The sequence below is a fragment of the Ursus arctos genome, unplaced genomic scaffold (genome assembly GCF_023065955.2).
Source record: "Ursus arctos isolate Adak ecotype North America unplaced genomic scaffold, UrsArc2.0 scaffold_11, whole genome shotgun sequence".
NCBI lineage: Eukaryota > Metazoa > Chordata > Mammalia > Carnivora > Ursidae > Ursus > Ursus arctos.
The window spans coordinates 34,217,383-34,238,787 of record NW_026622775.1 but is presented as its reverse complement, the minus strand read 5'-3'; the positions used below and the strand labels follow the sequence as shown (position 1 = coordinate 34,238,787).

General features: G+C 35.1%; 1 protein-coding gene across 1 annotated transcript in view; it reads left to right on the top strand.

The window, feature by feature from the left end:
* The window catches only part of ANAPC10 (anaphase promoting complex subunit 10), a 104,982-nt gene extending 84,322 nt beyond the window's left edge, over window positions 1-20,660 (top strand). Inside the window, exon 5 of the mRNA XM_026499418.4 lies at window positions 5,204-20,660. Coding sequence (XP_026355203.1) covers window positions 5,204-5,434 — 231 coding nt within the window. The 3' untranslated portion in view covers window positions 5,435-20,660. The remainder of the gene's footprint in view (window positions 1-5,203) is intronic.
* The last annotated feature ends 745 nt before the right edge of the window (window positions 20,661-21,405 follow it).

The window sequence follows — 21,405 nt, the reverse complement described above, 5'->3', positions numbered from 1 at the left end:
GATTTTATGCAGCCAAATGCATCCTGACTGGTCCACTTACTGGATGAAATGAAGTACCATACCATTTATTTAATATGGCTTTATACTAGGTTTCTCTATCTAGAATTATCAGTTCTACTCCTTGCCCTCATTTTTCTTTCAGATTTTAACTTTTCCTATCCTCCCCTTTTTTCCCAGAAAAACTTGAGAATCGAATTAATATTTATAGCTCTGCTTTTTTTTTTTTTTTTTTTTTTGAAATAGGCTCCATGCCCAGCGCGGACCTCCACATGGGGCTTGAACTCAAGACCCTGAGATTAGGGGGTGCCTGGATAGCTCAGTTGTTAAGCGTCTGCCTTCAGCTCAGGTCATGATCCCAGGGTCCTGGGATCGAGCCCTGCATCGGGCTCCCTGCTCAGCAGGAAGCCTGCTTCTCCCTCTCCCACTCCTCCTGGTGGTGTTTCCTCTCTCGCTGTGTCTCTCTCTGTCCAATAAATAAATAAAATCTTTAAAAAAAAAAAAAAAGACCCTGAGATTAAGACCTGAACTGAGATCAAGAGTCAGACACTTGACTGACTGAGCCACCCAGGCACCCGTCTGTTTTCTCTTTGATTTCATCTGTCAAATATATTTTTACCATTTGCTTGTATTTAGAATATTTCTTAATCACTGTATTAAAACACAGATTTGCCTTTTTTAGATGCTATGTAGTCAGCTTTATTGAGATATAATTTACATACCATACAGCTAATCAGTTAAGATGTGTAACCGTTGGTTTTTAGTGTGTTCATGGAGTTGTACAATCATCACCTGTTTTAGAACATTTTTATCACCCCCAAAGGAAACTGTGTACTGATAAGTAGTCACTTCCCATCCCATCCTCCCCCCCCCGACCCCCCCCCCCCCCGCCACTACTCTGCCCTAAGCAATTGCCAATCTACTTTATGTCTGTATGGATGTACCTACTTTGGGCATTCATATAAATGGAATCATATAGAATGCAGTCCTTTGTGACCAGCTTATTTCACTTATTTTCAGATTTCATCCGTGTTATGCATATGTCAGTGCTTCATTTCTTTTTATTGCCAAATTATATTCCATTGTATGGGTATATTCAGTTTTGTTTATCCAAATTCATCAACTGCAGGACATTTAGGTTGTTTGTGTCTTTTGGGTATTATGAATCATGCTGTTCTAAACATTTGTGTACATGTTTTTGGGTGAACATGTTTTCATTTCTTTGGGATATATATCTGAGGGTAATCGCTTGAGGAACTGTGAGATGGTTTTCCAAAGTGGTGGCACCATTTTACACTTCTATCAGCAGTGTTTTAGGCTTTCAATGTCACCACATGATTTGGGGGTTTTTTGAGTTGAACAGAGAACTGGCGTTTTTGTATGGTAAAATATACATAACGTAAAATTTACCATTTTAATCATTCATAAGTACAGTTCTGTAGTGTTAAGTGCATTGTTGTGCAATCATCACCACCATCCACCTCCACAACTTTTTTTTATCTTCCCCAAACTGAAAGTCCATACCCATTAAACACTAACTCCCCATTCCCCTCTCCCTGCAGCCCGTGGCAACCATCATTCTACTTTCTGTCTCTGAATTTGACTCCACTAGCTAGGTACCTTATGCAAATGGAATCATGTAGTATTTGTTCTTTTGTGACTGGCACATTTCACTGGCATGATATCCTCAAGAGAACCCTTTTTTTTTTAAAGGTGTTATTGTTAAGTAGTCTCCATACCAAACATGCGGCTCGAACTCACGTCCCTGAAATCAGGAGTCTCATGCTCCACCAGCTGAGCAGCCAGGTTCCCCAAGAACCTGAGTTTTTTAAAGGCAGTGTTTGATGTATACATATATCTTTTATGAACTTCTTTTATGCTTTCCATATACCATCCTGCCATGTCCTTTTTAAAAGCCTGTTTTTAGTCTATATAATACTATTTACCTTTTTCCTCTCTAACGATTTCAAAATTGGAATTCTATTTTTAATTCTATTATTGTTCCTTTTATAATTCCCTTTATATCATATGTGTCTGTGTTTATGTGTAGGATATGAAGGAAACTGTATTATGATGAGGAGATTAATGGGGAATTCTCTCCTACCCGTATTTCATTTAATTCATGTTTTATTTACTTAAGAGGATTTCAGATAAAATTATTACTACTAAATTATTATCTTTATATAATGTAAAACACATTATGTTTTTAAAAGCATAGTCCCTGGGCTGACAACTGCCTGTTCAAATCTCAGCTCTGCCACTTACCAGCTGTATGACTTCACCGAAATTACTTAACCTTTCTGTGTCTCTGTTGTCTCATTTGTGACATCAGGATAATAATATTACCTGCCTCATTGCTAGGATTAAATAAATTAATATCCTTAGTGCACTTAGAGCATTACCTGGCACATGATAATGCTTGCTAAGAGCTTGGTGCTATTATTATCATTAGCATTCTTTGTGAGGAATTATTATTGACATTTACATTTTATTTTATAAGCATGTTGATTTATTCTTTTTGACTATTTTTGTTGTTTCTTCCTCACTAGTATTTTTATTATAACTTCTTTCTTGAAGTCTTACTATCATGTTTAAATCCTATCTCTTTGTACCTCTGTAATTTTTTTCAGTTGTGGTCTGTCTTATTTGCCACTGTATTTTTTGTTTATATGTTTTCAGTCCCTAGAACATTGTTTGGCACATAACAGTTGCTCAGTAAGGATTTGATGTGTGTGGAGCCCTTGCATATCTGTTAAACTCTGGTAAAAGGGTGGGCTAGAGGGAGACTGCATGGCAGGAAGATGAAGAAGAGACTTACTTCCTTGTGTTTGTGTCCTGTTTGCTTTCCATCCTCCTAGCAGTATTTCTTCACAGCAGCAATTCCTTCCCATAGCTATACCTGAGTCCAGTTTGCAGTTTTTCTAACACTCACAGTACCAGCCTAGTGAACCCCATGTTAGAGATGTCAGTACCACAAGCCGCTTGACTCCCACTCCTCAAGAATTCTGTATGCCAGCCCCGTAGGGCTCTTCCTTCAGGGACACCAGCATCAGCCAAACAGCTCCCTCCTGCTGCGCAATCTTAATATAACTTTCAGTACACTGAAGCATTTAAGATATGCTAAGAAAATAACATTGAGTCTACCAGAAATAATGGTTACATTTGTCAAAAACATTCCATTAGTAAAAGTTGAATTTAGAATCTTAGTTTTACTTTTTGTTCATTGTTGAGGTTCATTATAGTACATTTACCTTGAGAATAGATTCTTCCTTCACCCAGAAGAGCTTTCTTCCTTCTCTGAACTCCTGTAGTTCTCTGAACTACAAATATCTACTGTAATAGTTTCCTTTATCTGCTATAACAAATTACCACACAGGTAGTAGCTTAAAACAACATAAATTTGTTATCTTACAGTTCTAGAGGACATAAGTCCAAAAATGGGTCTTACGAATTAAAATCAAGGTGTCAGCAAACTGCCTTCTTTCCTGGGGATTTCTAGGGGGAAACCATTCCTTGCCTTGTCCAACTTCTAGAGGCTGCCTACTTCCCTTGGGCTTATGGTCACATCACTCCAACCTTTGCTTCTACCATCACATCTCCAGAAATCCAGGATAATCTTCTCATCTCAGGATCTTTAACTTAATCACATCTGCAAAGCCCTGTTTGCCATGTAAGTTAAAATAACCGCAGGTTTGGGGAAGGACTTGCACATCTTTGGGGTTCATTATTCTGCTTACCATATCTTTCTTTTACTTAGAGTCATTGAATGTCAGAGCTGGAAGGGACACTGGATGATAACTTGTCCAATCCCTTTATCTTATACTTGAGGAAACTGAATGAAACAAATGAAGGTTGTTTGTCTGCCTCTGAGCTTGTTTTAAGGTTAGGAAGAAGGCCTTATTCATGTTTGGTATGCTTAAATATATTTAAATAGATTACCTGGTTGAATAAAAGGTTAGTGATGGAAACCAGATATATCTGGTCTCTAATTCTTTTATTTTAAGTTACTGCTAATGCGAGTTTATTTAAAAAAACACAACAAACCACTGACTAAAAATACCACGAGGAATAAAGATTTATTCATTCTTACATTCTGTAGGTAAAAGGAGAAATCATGTAATCTTAAAAATACTTACTCTTTTTAAGATTCCTTTTCTCTTTATCTTGTCCACATCTCTGCTTTCGTCTACCCACCCTTCTCTATTAAAAAATGAATGAAAAAATAAAGAAAGAAGGAAGGAAGAAGGGAAGGAGGGTGGGAGGGAGAAGAGAAAAATGAAAACGAATGAAAGGAAAAGAAGAAAAAGGAAGAAGGGGAGAGAGGGAAGGAAAATAAGAAGATACAATGGTGTTCACTTAATTGTTTTACTAGAATAACTCATGGAATCCAGACTTAGATTCTTTGACACTGCTATTTGGCTGTGTTAATAAGGTAAGCCTATATTTTTGGTGATGTATATAGTTTATATGTGTTCAGTAATTAAGATAATTTAGAAATCAATATTTATCTTTTAAAAACTACTTCATAATTTTAGAAAAACTTTTAGGAACTTAGGTTTATCTTTTGACTTATGATTTTCTTTCCCTTGTTAAGGAAAGATAGTTTGGACTCTTGATTAAAATAAAATTAAGAATTAAAAAACTTTATCTGGCATTTCTTATTAAAAATCTAGATTTTAGGTTTAGAATATCATCCAGACTAGATAAATCACTTAACTATTGTTCAAGAAAAAAAGCTTTGTCTGTTTTTTTTAATGATTGATTTTCTTTTGTTTAATATTCTTGTAGTTTATATAGAATCTGATTTATTATTAAATGTGGTTAGGTATATTAGGTATGGTCCTTGAAATAAAGTACACCTGAAGCATAATGTTAGATTCTTTTCCTGCTTATGTCAGCATGGTCTTTCATTGGCTGTATACACATCTCATTCTAAACTTGTATGTTATACAAGTCTCTATAAACACTAAAACTGCATACATCTATTTTTATTTTGTCTCTTAATGTAGTACATGTAGAGTGCTTATTAACAAGTGTAAAAATGGACCATGATGTAAAAGTGCCAAATAACTGGTAGTGATTGTTATCATATTGTCATTCTCTCAGTGAGCAAAAACTTAATTATAAGTCAACCTTAGAGTGCATTCATTATAATAAATTCTATTCATTGGGTGAAAACATAATCTGACTTTTGTTTTCTTGGCAGCAACTTGAATTGGTGGAACCAAGTGGCTGGATTCACGTTCCCTTAACTGATAATCATAAGAAGCCAACTCGCACATTCATGATACAGATTGCCGTTCTAGCCAATCACCAAAATGGAAGAGACACCCACATGAGACAAATTAAAATATACACACCAGTGGAAGAGAGCTCCATTGGTAAATTTCCTAGATGTACAACTATCGATTTCATGATGTATCGTTCAATAAGGTGACCTTAACACAGAACAAAAGTCATTAAACATATCTTTGTTTTATCTTGTCAGTAAATATTATATCTGGAATCTTTATTGAAAAAAGCATCAGTTATTTTGCAATTTTGTATGCATTGAAGAGTATTTTATTGTAACTTTAATAAATAGATTTTGGGTCATATAATTTTTATTTTCTTTAACATATAATGAAGCTCACATATTTTACATTATTGAAAAAGGATATGAAGCCAATCATTAACTTTTTCATTATATCAAAACAATTGAACTGAAAATTTTAAGAGATAACATAATTTTTTACTAACTGATTATTTGGTTTATTGCATATTTAGGAACAATACTATGTTTCATAAATAGATACTGTCTTTAATAGGCCAAAATTCTTCTCTTTTTTTTTTCTTTCTAGAGGAAGCTTATTCTTTTAATACTGGGCCTTTTAAAAAACAGTGTCAAAAGAGTCTTGGCATTAGGTGTCTTATGAGAACCATTCTGATTTGGAAAATATAGTTAATTGTGTTGTAATTACTTCCATGAAATACTTCTAATCCCAGGGTTCTCTATATCCTAATATTGGGTCAGAGATTACCAGTATCATCTGCTATTTATCCCAGTTCTAGTGCTGCTTGTATAAGAGTTCAATTCAAATTTGTGTCTGACACTGAAGCATTCCTTGAGGGATAATGTGTCTCATAAAAATTTTTAAAATGTATGAGATTGTTCTTTGTATATAAAAATATTTTAAAGGAGCTTAAGTGTGTTTTCTTTCCATGGTTTAAAGTGAGTAGATTTGATTCTATATGTTTTTTTTCCCTCCTATATCTATTACTTTTTAGGAGGATGATTATTTAGCCATAGAACCTCCCCAGATTGATTCTTGTTTGGGAAAGATTCCTTGGTGGTTTTTGCATTGCTGGGTAGACTGAAGTCTTAAATAGTAAAATTTTCATTCCATTTTTTAAATTGAAGTATAGTTAACATACAATGTTGTATTTGTTTCAGGTGTATAACATAGTGATTTGACAATACTATATGTTACTCAGTGCTCACCGGGATGAGTGTAGTCACCATACAAAGTTATTGCGATGTTATTGACTGTATTTTCTATGCTGTGCTTTTTATCTCCAGGATTTACTTATTTTATAACTGGAAGTTTGGATCTCTTAATCCCTTTCACCTATTTCACCCAGCTCCCTAATCCCCTCCCCTCTGGCAACCACCAGTTTGTTCTCTATATTTAAGAGTTTGTTTTGTTTTGTAGAGTACGCATATAAGTGAAATCAGATGGTCTTTGTCTTTCTCTGTTTGATTTATTTCACTTAACATAATACCCTCTAGGTCCCTCCATATTGTGAATGGCGAGAGCTCATTCTTTTTTATGGCTGAGTAATATTCCATATTATGTATTTATATGGCACATCTTTATTCCTCTGCTGATGAACACTTGGGTTGCTTCCATATCTTGGCTATTGTTACTAATGCTGCTTTAAAACGTAGTGATGCATATATCTTTTTGAATTAGTGTTTTTGTTTTCTTTGGGTAAATGCCCAGCAGTGGTATTGGTAGTTCATATGGTAGTTTTTTTTTTTTTTTTTTTTAAGATTTTATCTATTTATTTGAGACAGAGTGTGAGAGAGAGAGAGAGGGCATGAGCGTGGAGTAAGGGCAGAGGGACAGGGAGAAACAGACTCCCCACTGAGTAAGGAGCCCAATATGGGGCCCAATCCCAGGACGCCGAGATTATGACCTGAGTGGAAGGCAGACGTTTAACCAACTGAGCCACCCAGGTGTCCCATGGTAGTTCTATTTTTAATTTTTTGAGGATCCTCCATATTGTTTTCTGCAGCGGTTGCATCAATTTATATTCCCACCAAGAATGCATAAGATTTCCCTTTTCTCCACATCCTTGTCAACACTTGTTATTTCTTGTCTTTTTGATAATAGCCATTCTGACAGGTATGAGGTAATATCTCATTGTGGTTTTGATTTGCATTTCCTGCATGATTAGTGATGTTGAGCATCTTTTCATATATCTGTTGGTTATAAAGGGGTGGGGTAGAGGGAGAAGCAGACTCCTCACTAAGCAGGGATGCCTACGTGGGCCTCAGTCCCAATCATGACCTGAGCTGAAGGCAGACACTTAACCGACTGAGCCACCCAGATGCCCCTTTGCCTATTTTTTAATTAGATTGTTTTTGGCGTTGGTTGTGTAAGTTCTTTATGTATTTTGGATATTAACTCTTTATTGGATATATCATATACAAATATCTTCTCTCATTCAGTAGATTGCCTTTTTGTTTTATTGGTGGTTTCCTTACCTGTCCAAAAGCTTTTTATTTTGATGTAGTCCCAATATTTTATTTTTGCCTGAGAAAAAAAATCCATGAATAAGTTGCTAAGGCTGCTGTCCCACAGATTACTGCCAATGTTTTCTTTTAGGAGTTTTATGGTTTCAGGTCTCACATTTAGGTGTTTAATCCTTAAAATAGTAAAGTTTAAAAAATAATTATGTGTATGCTTTATTCTGGCAAGGAGTACTAATTTACATGGATACTCTAAAAGAGGCTTTCACTTTTTCACTCAGTAGAATCTCTGCTGTTCTTTCTATGAGTTCCACAAAGAGTTGTATTGTTATTTTCATTTTGTTTCTTTGAAGTATGCATGGTAGGTGATCTATACAGTCACTGAAAATCTGTAACCAAGAGTTCATTTGGAATCGGCAGATTAATCCAAACATAGATAGGGGATGTTGGAAATGGTGGAAGAGAGGAAAACACATGGATAGGAATTAAAAGAAAAGGAGAGAGGAGCACCTGGGTGGCTCAGTTGGTTAAGTGTCTGACTCTTGATCTCAGCTCAGGTCTTGGTCTCAGAGCTCCATGCTGGATGTGGAACCTACTTAAAAACAACAACAACAACAACAACAACAACAACAACACACACACAAAAAAAAAAGGAAAGGAGAGAATCAAGAAAATAATAACAATATTCACTAGGTACTTTATTGAATGTTTTGCTTTCGTCTGATAAGGAAAACATTCATGTAACTGTAAGGTCTTAGTAAAAGAGAGAAGTCTAATAAAAAGTACAGAAGGTTTTATTAGTAATAATGTTAATACTTGCTAAATGCTTTTTAAAATTTTGCTTAAAAGAAACAAGAGGACTAATTATCATTTACATGATCCGCTCTGTTATCTCCTACTAATAGTTTCCTGAGAGGCTCCTAAAATCAGGAGGGATTAAGAAGAATGTTGAGAAAATCAGTATGTTTTCTATTTCTACTCTTATTCTCTCTTTTTTTATATGCGAGCGGGCTGGCCACTTTTATTAGGCATGGGAAATCTTGGTAGCTGAGGATTATGGAGATAATGGTTCTCTTTTTATTTATCATATTTAAAATACAGATAGACCATGTATTATAATATTGACAAAGCATAATTATCTAAAGTAGTTGCATTTCTCTTTTAAAAGTGCAAATAATATACCCGACAAAGAATTTGTGTCTAGACTATATAAAAAATTCTTAGAACTCAACGGTAAGAACACAAACAATTCACCAAAGGAAGAATGAATAGTCACTTTACCAAGGAAGATACAGGATTGGCAAATGAGCATGTAAAAAGACGGTCAGCTTCACTTGACATTAGTGAAATGCAAAGTAAAACCACAATGAGATACCATTTCACAGCTGTTAAACTGGCTACAATTAAAGACAATTGCAAGCATTGGCAAAGATGTGGAGGAACTGGACCTCCCACAGATGGTGAAGTTGCAATTAATGTATAACCAGTTTGTAAAACAGTTCAGTGATTTTTTTTTTAAGATTTTATTTGTTTATTTGACAGAGAGACAGCGAGAGAGGGAACACAAGCAGGGGGAGTGGGAGAGGGAGAAGCAGGCTTACCACTGAGCCGGGAGCCCAATGCGGGGCTCCATCCCAGGACCCTGGGATCATGACCTGAGCCGAAGGCAGCCACTCAACAACTGAGCCACCCAGGCGCCCTGCAGTTCAGTGATTTCTTAACAAGTTAAACATATACCTGTTATATGATCCAGTCATTTCACTTCCTGATATTTACCCAGCAGAAAAGAAAGTGATATGTCTATACAAAGAATATACATAGCTTTATTTGTAATACCTGAAAACTGGAAACAACCCAAATATTGATCAATAGGAGAATATATGACCAAATAGTCATATATCTATATAATAGATTACTATTAGTATATGCAACAACATGTATAAATTTTTGTAATAATTATGCTGAGAGAAAGAAGCCATACAAAAAAGAGTACATACTATTTGATTCCTTTTTTTTAAATTCTGGAAAATACAAACAAATCAAATGACAGGAAGCAGATCCATGGTTGTGTGGGATGGGAAGTGGGGAGAAGTAAGGAGGGATGGACTCTTCGGGGGAATGATCGAGATGTTCATTAATCTGACTGTGGTAGTGGTTTCACAGGTATATACATATGCCAAAATTTATCAAATTATACACTTTACATATGTGCAGTTTATTGCATGTCAATTATACCTCAATAAAGCTGTTTTTAAAATAGCTTATTCTACCTGTTTCATATAGTAATCATTCAAAGATGCTAGATTTGAAGTAGTTCTATGTCTTACTGATAAATGATCTGAAAATAAAAAACCAAGATTGAAGAGCCATTTTAATAGTTAATGAAACAGCGACAGCAAATTAATTCATTCATAATCCGTATACGCTTTTCACTATTGGACAAACTGCAGGTATAAGATTTAAATTTTTAAATTTCACATGTAATCTAAGCGTAAGATACTTTCAAAATCAGTTTATTAGCTGGGGAAATATTGTCATAAGAAACTGTATAAAACTGTGGAATTTTAAAATACAGTGTTTCCAAATCACTAAGATGTACACCTGAAACTAACACTGTGTGTCAACTATACTCACACTAAAAAATTAATTTTAAAAATTAAAAAAGTAATAAAATACAGCAGTTCATTGAACACTAATAAATACACAGCTCTAAAAAAGACTAGTATTGGGTCTTAAATTAGATTTAGTAAGGAGACCAAGATAAATATGATGCAGACCTTGCTTTCCAGTTGCTTATAGTCTATTAAGGGAAATAATAGATCTCTAATGAACCAAATCAGAAATTAAGAGTGGTAGGATCTCTAATTGATGGGTAAGGGTGTGGAGGAAGGGAGAGTTGACTTTCTGTTCAGGAAGACAGAGGTAAAACTAAAGAAGACATTTGTGGAGAAAGTGGAATTTTTAAAAGAAAGACTATTTGTAATATCATCTAGTTACTTACTTTTCAAGCCTATTCTTGAATCCAGACTATCATTGGTTTTATGGGTAACAATTAATTTGAAACAGATGATTTGTGTGTCCAGATTAAGTGATGTTTTGTACATTTACTCTTGTTGGAAAGTTTCGAACAGTTAAAACACTGACAATCTTGAAAAGTAATTTTAGTTACCATGCCTTCTGTTCTTTTAGCCATTATGACTACTAACTTAGTAATTAGTTAATGTAATACACTAGATTAATAAGCCACAGTATAAATTTTTATGAGGTAAAATTCTAGTGTTTTAGAAAATTTTTACTGCTGTAAAAATTCTTAATAAAATATTGGCTTATTATATATTATTTTTAATTGAATTCTTGGTTACTAGTTTATTTTGTCAATTACCTTTAAAAAATGATAAATTTTGTGAAATGTGTTACATTAAAGCATTAGGGGAAATCATACTTTGTAGTTGTAATTATATGTGGACACTTCTGCCTTGAGCATCTTTTAAACCAAGATTATCTTCTTTTGCCCACATCGTTTTGGCTTTCACCGCTTGTACTATGACTCCCCTGGTGAAAGTACCCTCTCTTTCTTCTGTGGCTAATCCCATTACCATCATTTGTCTTCTCTTGTCCTTTCTGGTGAATAGAACCAACTTACTATTTTGTACATACAGGCAAAATTACAACTGGACCAATCTAAAAGTGTTCTACTTGCTTATGAATCCTTTTTCTGGGTGAATTTTTATTTCAGGAAATGGTATTTCACCTCATGTATTACTGAAGCTCTAGTGTTTACCATCTCAGTTGTTATAATTACTATGTTTGTGGCCATCAGCTTTCTACTGATGCAGTTCAGTAATCATCATAAGATATTCTTCCACTTTGCGTTTGCTTTTCTGATGTTGAGAGTAAATTACAATTCTCTCCCTGTGGTCCTAGAAATAATTTCCCAAATTGTTTTTATAGACTTTATTCTGAGATTAGCTCTCCTCTTTACCCTGGCATTCCTCTATAGCTGGAGATCCAGATTTTAACAGATCATTTCCTGTTGTTACTACAGCGCCATCAAAATACTGATCACTTACCAAGAAGCAAAGTATCCAAAAGACTGAAGCAGAGAGTTCAGCCAGCTGTTTGTTTCTCAATTGTTAAAATTTGTAGGAATCACATGTTCAATGGATATGGCTGCACAATGAACCGGGGGTAGCCTGGGTAAAAGGAGAATGGTAAGAAGCCATCCAGCTCTTGAGTTATAACATGCTCAGGTATTTACCAAAGACAAAGAAAAGGAATTTCGCTATTTTAAGAGTGCTTATTGTTTTAGGTAGCATTCAGTAACTACTAGGAGATGCAGGTAACCTGTTCTTTGGAAGTTTTATTTTTTTTCTAAGTCATTAGGGCTGTTTAGAATAAAACCCACTTTTTTTTTTCCTTGAAATTTTCAATTGTTAGACTGGCAGTCGGGTATGATTTTGACTCCTGTCCTTCATCTTCCCATACTCAGGAGCACCAAGCCCTGCAGATTCTTTCTCCACAGTAATGATCACTGTTAGTTTTATTCCATTTACATCACTGTAGGACAATTGCAGGAAGCTCCCAGCTGGACCATTGGTCTTTAGTTTATGCTAAGATAAAATTATCCAAACAGTATTTCATCATATGTCTTTCTGTAAAATCTATACTAATTTCCACATTACCTATATAAATTTACCTATGTAAATAAACCCAAAGTCCTCTGGCAGCCCTTCAAGGCCATACATCCTCTCTGCCTCTTTTATAACCTTTTCATATTCTCAGACTTATTGCCCAGCAAATATGCTTGCCTGTTTTATGCACACAACTCCCTTATTCTCATTTTTACTATTTTATATGTAATATCTATTGGCCTTTAATGTCACTGTTCTAACAATTGATACCACTTTCCTAAACAAATTGGCTCAAAAGTCACTCCCTTGAATGCCTTTACTTATCTGATTTTAATCCTGTGTATTTTGGTAATTCTTTTATTCTAAATCCTCTTAGCACTTATGTATTCTGCCAGTACTATATTAACATTTGAACGTTATATTGTGTATGTTGTTAACTCTTGAAGACAGACTCAGACAAGGAATGCAATGATTTGCATTATTACAATTCTCAACAACGTATAGTACACATGAAGTAAACACCCATTGTTTTTCTAAGATCTTGCTTTGACATACTTTTATACCTTATATCTCATTTTCACAAAACCACTGTGTCAGGGCTACATTTAATTATGAATAACAAATCTCTGCCACGGGGACTTAACGAAGTCTTTATATTTCTTGTATATTAAAAAGTCTGGAGATCCATGTTTGTTTCATTGATGCAGTACCTTAATAACAGTGGCTTTCTGAGAATTCTTAAGTCATTCTCATGGTCAAAAGATAGCTGCTGTCATCCTAACTCTCACATTGGCACTTGAAAGAGAAGGGAGAAGAGTAGCACTGGCCATATCTCTTCTGTCATCCCCAGGAATCTCCAGTGTGCTGCTTATGTCTTGTTGGTCAGAGCTGGGTCACACGGCTGTCCCTACCTGAGAGGCAAGCTTGTCTGGGAAGGCAAGGAGCCCGACGGTCATTGTTGCCTTAGGCAAACTACTATTTTCTAGGGCAAAACACATCATCTCCCTGAAACAAAACAAAACAGAACTAGGAACAGTATCCTCTCTGTGAGGAAGAAGGGAGAATAGATGATGAGGCAGACAGTGAGCAGTATCTGCCACACACAGCTAAGCCTTGGCACCCTCATCTGCACACTGGAAATAAGAGCAGTACTCACCTCAGAGGATTAAGCGAGATAATAAAGCACTTAGCACAGTGTGTGGCAAATAGCAGTATTCAACAAAAAGTAGCTGGTTCGGTTATTATTTTGTCTTCAGTTCATGTGGTTTGATCTGAGAAATCTATGGGGAAGAAATGGCTGTTTTTCCCCTCTTCCCTCATGAATTCTGCTGGACTTGGGAAGATAACCACTAATTCTGCAACACTGCCTGTGTGGTAACCTTAGAACCCCTTTTAGCATCTGTATTTTATCATCTACCATATACTTCTACCTTGCCATGATAGCAGTTATATAGAATTTTCCCACACAAAGCAGTAGGACCTTCTAAATTCTGTAAATTCTGTTACAGTGGGTGCGGGCTAAGACAACCTTTTTAGTTATTAACTTGTCCTTTTGAGCCCACGGAAGATAATAAAAACTCTTATCTTGCATTTTTCAACCTTACCAAAAAGAAAACATACTTGCTATAGTTTTCCAGTGTTGCAGGCTGGAGTAGATGAACAGACCTATAAGTTCTTTAACACACACATTTCCAGAAGCAGGAAGTATCATGCTAGAAGAGAAGCTCCAGCACACTTGCCGTGTCTAACTAGTTCTAAGCCAGGCTCCTAGACCCTTTATTACTCCTGATCTAGGTCTGAATGCCTTAGCTGCTGGTAGCTACTTCTTGTTGATGTCCTGTCTTGCCCCTTTAGAATTTTATGATAGCACCATTTTGCTAGCTCCAAACTTGTCTCTTTTCAATGTTCTCTCAGGCCACTACGAGTAAGCTTTCTCTATTTTGATCCACGGAGTAGAAGTTCCTGTTCTAGACTATCTCTAATGACTTAACTGATCAAGTTAGTAATGCTGTGCTAGTGAAGAAAGATAAGTAGTTTGGCTTATGATATATATACTAAGGCTGAAAGCATACATTTTACAAAGATTTACTTAGAAGGGAATAATCCACAGTGTCATCTTTTAATTATTATGGATACTTGATTGTTCATTCCTATCAAATAAAAAAAAAAGATGTTTACAATGCTGTGACCAATTGTGTTACGTATAGTTCGCAGGAAAAAAATATTGCATCTTTTTTCAAACAGTCAATATGTACTACTGAATGCCTTAAATCCCGTGGAGAATACAAATAAGGAGAAAACATGTTTCTTATTCAGAAAGAGCTTACAGTCTAGTTGACGATGGCTAGGGATGTATAGGGACATTCACACATCCTCAGTATGAAGTAGTATTGAGTGAACCAGATATCACCAATGCCTAGTGTAGTTGTAAGGTTCTTATGGAAGAGATAGGCACTCATGTATACAAGGTTATCTGAAGAGGCCTCCTTCCTTGGTTCCATACAAGTTGAGAAACAAATAGTGAAGATGGAGGCTGAAGTAATTACCTTCTTTCCTGAAAGCTGATGGGTGTCTTTTGAAGTCTTAGCTAGTTTGGGTTTCTAATAATGAATCCCTAAGATTCATGTTGTGGCTGGCTGCACACTCAATGGGGCAGGATACTCTCTTGGAGGATGGAGTAGACCATAGATGCTCAATTGTTCTTCCTCTGTTTACAAATCAGATGTTCACCGCCTCAGGGCCAGGGTGACAGGGTGGAGAGAGGTCCGGAGTAAAGGAATTGAGCTTCCTTCTGGTTGGGAATCATCAGGAATGGGGGAAAAAGTGTTCCTAAATTTACTCTCTAGTTCCAAAACATGCAAATTTCAGTAGACAGTGATGAAATGGGGAGGCATTTTAGGCCTGGAAAATTACAAATTTGTGGAGGAGTGAGGGGGTTATTTTCAGACTGTAGTACAGTGGGGTGCTAACTGAGTAATCTGTAACATCCTTAAGTTACGGGATGGAGAAAAGGTAGGGTAGGATGTGGTGAAAGTTTAATCTTACCCTGTTATAACTATAGTTTGATATCCATACCCTTATATAATTCTTATACTTAATGCTATATTAAAACTTCGGAGAAGAAAAGAGGCAATATGGGTAGCCTAACACCCACTACCATTATAAGTTGTGAAGGAGACTGTGGAATAGAAACCCTAGTTTTTGAAACAGTTTTATGTAAATTAAAATGTTTAACTAATATTTGTGTAAGATTATCTAATATTATCTAAGATTGAACCATGGAGAAGGTTATCAGAAGTTTGCCTGGGGTAGAAAGTCGGGTGGAAATCTGTGTTTTTCCGAAGGGCATTCCTTAGAGCTTGATGCTTGTGGAATCACAGAAATGTACACCCAATTTGGATCCATTGTTCCAGGTTCCCTCTTCCATTCCAGAGATTTAGATAACAAATGGAATTCTTAGAAAAATACACTTGTAAGCAAGACCATCAGAAATCATACATAGCTCCAAATACGGCTCTCAAGTGGCCATTACAAAAATATTTGAGTTCTTGGACTATGGCATGTTGTGTTTTTAAACAGAATCATCATTAGTAGGAACACAACTTCATTCCTTTGGGTCCAGTTTGTGCTTGTCTTACATCTAATTACTTTTGGACTCAAAATAAGAAAGCCCTATTTTAAAACTGAAGAAGGCTTTGAAACAGTATTATTCATACTATATTTCTTTTTGAAGATGTTTCAACTGAAGCTTAAGATATACCAGTGATATGAAGAAATGATACAATGTAAGCAGTTTCTTGTTTTAAATAATAGTAACCATTTTGCATATACTCTGTAGCTAGTGAATATAATAAAAGGAAATATTATTTTAATGGGAAGGTTCTGTATATGACAATTTTTCTTTATTATTTGCAAGCTAGGAGGGAGTCCCTTGGTATAGGGATTAGATGAGTACCTGAGCCCTATCTATGATAATTTTTGGCTAATTTTGTCAGCCTTTTTTTTTTTTTTTTGAGCCTTTTTCCATTTTAATTGTGTGTATAGTAAAGTGCACCAAACACCAGCTCAATGAATTAGGCCAAGGTGGACACCTATGTACATGCCAAAGATTAGAACATTTCAGTACCCTGGAAGCTCCGTGTCCCCTCTCAACCACTTTTTTCTCCTCCTCTCCAAGATTAGTCTCTACCCTGAGTTAAATGGTGCGGCTGAGTTTCACCTATGTTTAATGTAGTATAAATTATGTATATATGTATGTACAAAGGTAAAATACCTTTTGTGTTGGTTTTCTTTTATTCAGCATGATTTTTGTAATATGTATCCATATTACTGCTTGTAGCTATAGTTTATTCATTTTTCCTGCTATATATGTAGTATTTTATTGTAGAAATATACCGTAAATTAATCCACCCTACTTTTGGTTATTGAACTTTTCAGTTTCAGGCTGTTACAATAATGCTCTGATGGAATTCTGGTGCTTGTGTTTTGATACATATTGCATGTGCATTTCTTTTAGATACATATATGAGAACCAAATACCTCTCTCAAAGGGTACACGTATGCTCACTTTTTGTAGATAATGCCAAATCAGTTTCCAAAATAGATGTACCCATTCATGCTTTGACAGCAGGGTATAAGAATTGCTGTTACTCCGTATACTCACCAAACTTGAATATTGTTGGTCTTTTTAATTTTAGTCACTTTGGTGAGTATAATGTTATCATAGTTTTGATTTTCCTTTCCATTAAAACTAATGATGTCAAGCCACTTTTCATGTTTGTTGGCAATGTGGATAGCCTCTTCTGTGAAGTATTCTAGTCTTTTGTTCATGTTTAAAATTTGTCTCTATTTTTCTGGGGCGCCTGGGTGGCACAACGGTTAAGCGTCTGCCTTCGGCTTAGGGCGTGGTCCCGGTGTTATGGGATCGAGCCCCACATCGGGCTCCTCCGCTATGAGCCTGCTTCTTCCTCTCCCACTCCCCCTGCTTGTGTTCCCTCTCTCGCTGGCTGTCTCTATCTCTGTCAAATAAATAAATAAAATCTTAAAAAAAAAAAAGTTATAAAAAAAAACTTGTCTCTATTTTTCTAATTGATTTATAAATGTACTTCATATATTCTGGATATACACCGTTTGTTTGATAGTTACAAGTGAGTAACTGCCTTCTTCCACGCTATGGTTTGCCTTTTCATTCTCTTAAAAATTGGATCTTTAAATGACTAGAAATTCTTATTTTTAATGTAAACCAATTTATTATCTTTTCCATGGTGTTTAGTGTTTTCTTGTGTGCTAAGAAATGTTTTCCGACTTGAATATCATAAAGAGGCTCTCTTCCATTATCTTCTAAAAGCTTTGGTTGCTTTGTTGTGCAGATTTAGATCTGCAATCCACCTTAGATGACAGGAGTTAAATTTTATTTTTTTCGGGGCGCCTGGGTGGCACAGCGGTTAAGCGTCTGCCTTCGGCTCAGGGCGTGATCCCGGCGATCTGGGATCGAGCCCCACATCAGGCTCTTCTGCTATGAGCCTGCTTCTTCCTCTCCCACTCCCCCTGCTTGTGTTCCCTCTCTCGCTGGCTGTCTCTCTCTCTGTCAAATAAATAAATAAAATCTTAAAAAAAAAAAAAAAAATTTTATTTTTTTCTTCTCTATGTAGATATTCAAACGACTCAGTATTTTTTGGAGACCATCTTTTCCCATTGCTCTGCAATGCCACCTTTGCATTAACTCAAGTATCCATATGTGTGTGGTAGGTTTTTCAGCTGCCTATTCTATTTGGTTTGGCTATTCTTTTATCAGGATCATGCTGTCTTTAGTACTGTTGATTTGTAATGCGCTTTGACATCAAGTAGATCAAGTTCTTCCAGCTTGTTCTTTTTTAACTGTTTCAACTATTCTTGGCCTTTTTCATTACTATATACATTTTATATTCAGCTTATCAGCTTACACACACACACACAAACTATAGAACTTTATTGGGATTGCTCTGAATCTACAGATCAAAATTGGGTTTTCTAATTTACAGAAGACTCCATTTGTTGAGACTTTAATGTCTTTTAATACTGTTTTATAGTTTTCTTGGGAGACAGCTTATATACTTTTTATAGATTTATTCCTAGGAATTTGATATGTTTCATGCTATTATAAATGATACTTAAAGAAGTTTATTTTGGTAAATTGAAGTAAAACTGATTTTTGTAAATTTATTTTATAATCAGCAACTTTCTAACTTCCCTCCTAATTAATATAATTTTTCTGTAGATTCTTTTGGGTTTTTTACAACTCTAAATGTTGCCTGTTTTTTCTTTTCCTTTCCTTATACTTTTAGTTTATTTTTCTTATTATATTAAGTATGCCTCCAGTCATGTATTAAATAGAAGTCTGAGATGTTAAATTGAGCATTGAAAGCAGTCATTCTTACCTTGTTTCTGATCACAATGAGAAAGCTTTAAGATTTCACCATTTTGCATAATGTTTGCTGAGGTTTTTTCCAAGAATGCTTAGGTTTTTTTCAAGAAACCCTTAATAAAATTAATGCTGGTCTTTTCTATTTCTAGTTTACCAAGGTCATTTGTTTGTTTTAAAGTCATGAATGAATACTAAGGGTATAAAAAGTTTTTCTTGCACCTATTGAAATAACCATATGATTTTTTTCTTTTTTATTGTTATGTTGACTTATATTGGTGGATTTTTACATGTTGAAAAACCATCTTTCTGGAATAAATCCAGCTTGACTATAAGCATTATCTTTTGTTATGCATCACTGAACTTGGTTGGTAAAAATTAGTTTAGAAATTTTTCGTCCGTGTGCACCAATGGGTTTTGTATCATGAGTGAGATTAGCCTATAATATTCCTTTTTGTACTGTCTTTTTCATGTTTTGGTATTGGAATTGTTTTGGCTTCATAAAATAAATGAGAAAGTTTTTGTTTATTTTCTGGAACACTTTGTATGAGCTTAGAATAATTCCTTAAATGACTTATAAAATTCATTGTGAGAACATAATTGTAGGTTTGATTTCTAATTCTAAATAGATGAATTATGTAGATTTTTGTACTTCCTCTTGTGTAAGTTTTGGTAATTGGTATTTTTCTGGGAATTTATCCATTTCATCTATATTTCAAATTTATTGGCATAAAGTTATTCATATTACCATTTTATGATCTTCATAATGTCTGTAGGATCTGTATTAGAGCTCTCATCATTCCTGATATTGGTTGTTTGTGATATCTTTTTTCTTTTTTATTAGTCTCAGCAAAAATGCATCAGTTCTGTTAGTATTTCCTATAAGCAACTTCTGGCTTTATCCTTTCTAATGCATATATTCTATTTCATTACTTTCTGCTCTTTATTATTTTCTTCGATTTTCTTTGGGCTTGATTTGCCTTATTTTTCTAAATTTTTTAGATTAATACTTAGATTACTGACTTCCAGCATTGTTCTTGTCTAAAATACACACTTATAGCTATAAATTACCCTCTAAGTACGGCTCTGGTTGATCTTATATGTGTTGATACATAATTATATCCACTAGCATCCAGTCAGAATGGTATCTGTTATCTATTAGGATGTTTCTCTTCGACCCATGGGTTATCTAGAAATACATTTCATAATTTTCTCTCCAAATATATGGGGATTTTCCAAGTATCTTTTTTTTTTTAAAGATTTATTTATTTACTTTAGCAGGGGAGGGTCAGAGGGAGAGGGAGAGAAAGAATCTCAAGGATCCTCCCCACTGAATGTGGAGCCCAACAAGGGGTTCAGTCCCACAACTCTGAGATCATGACCTGAGCTGAAATCAAGAGTCCGATGCTCAACGAACTGAGCCACCCAGGTGCCCCTGAGAGTATCTTTTATCATTGATTTCTAGCATAAGCTTTAATAGCCCAGCATATGCTCAATTTTTATTAGTGTTTCCTAAAAAATTGTATGTATTCTATAGTTTTTGGTTGCAGTACTCCATATATGTTAATTAGATCAGGTTTGTTAATTATGTCTTCCAATATTTTATGTTCAACTGATTTTTTTGTCTGCTCATTCTATCAGTTAATAAGAAAGTTGTATGAAAATCTTCCACATGTTTGTGAATTTGTCTACTTTTCCTTGTAATTCTGTCAATTTTCTCTTTATATATATTGAAGCTATGTTATTAAGTACATACACACTTAGAATTGTTATATCTTTCTGATGAATCAAACCATTTATAATGAATGTACTTCTTTGTCTCTAATAATATGGGTTTTTTTTTTTTTGCCATAAAAGCTACTTTGCTGATTTAATAAAGCTATACCAGTTTTCTTTTGATTAGTGTTGAATGTTATGTCTTTTTCCATTCTTTTATTTTTGACCATTTCATATACTTATATTTCTTATATGTTTTCTATAAATTGAATATAATTGGGTTTTGTTTTTTACTCAGTTTGGCTTTCTGGGAGGAAGAAATCTCTATGGCTTGTTTGGAAGATATTACTTCTCAGGGTTCCTGGCTGGCTCAGTTGGAAGAGCATGTGGCATTGATCTCAGGGTTGTGAGTTTGAGCCCCACTTAAAAGAAGGAAGATATTGCTTCTCACTTGATCTTAACCAAAAGCCCAAGAAGCAATGGAAAATATTGCTTCTCGAACCAATGCAAGTAAACATCTAGGAGAGAGGTGAGAGAAAACTTTAGAAAGGTAGTTTTGGGCGAGATTTTGGAGGACCTTTTAATGTCAAGATAAAAAGTTTGGCTTATATCTTCTTTCAGGGAACTCTTGAAGAGTTTTGAATAGGCAGGTGAGTGATAAGGGTTTTAAGAAGGTTAAATCAGTAAGATTCAACTGGAGTAGGAAGCATTGGAGGCAATAAAGATAGGTTCTGAAAGCATCTTACTAATGTAGCACCTGGAACAACAGTACCTGATACATAGTCAGCTTGCAGTGAAATATTTGATGACTAAATGAAAAGCCCAGGTGGGATGTGGTGATGGACCAGGTAGGAATACAGCAGAAGTGGCAAGGAATGACTGGAAATATAAAATAGGCAGAATTCTTTGTTCGTTTACATGTGGCT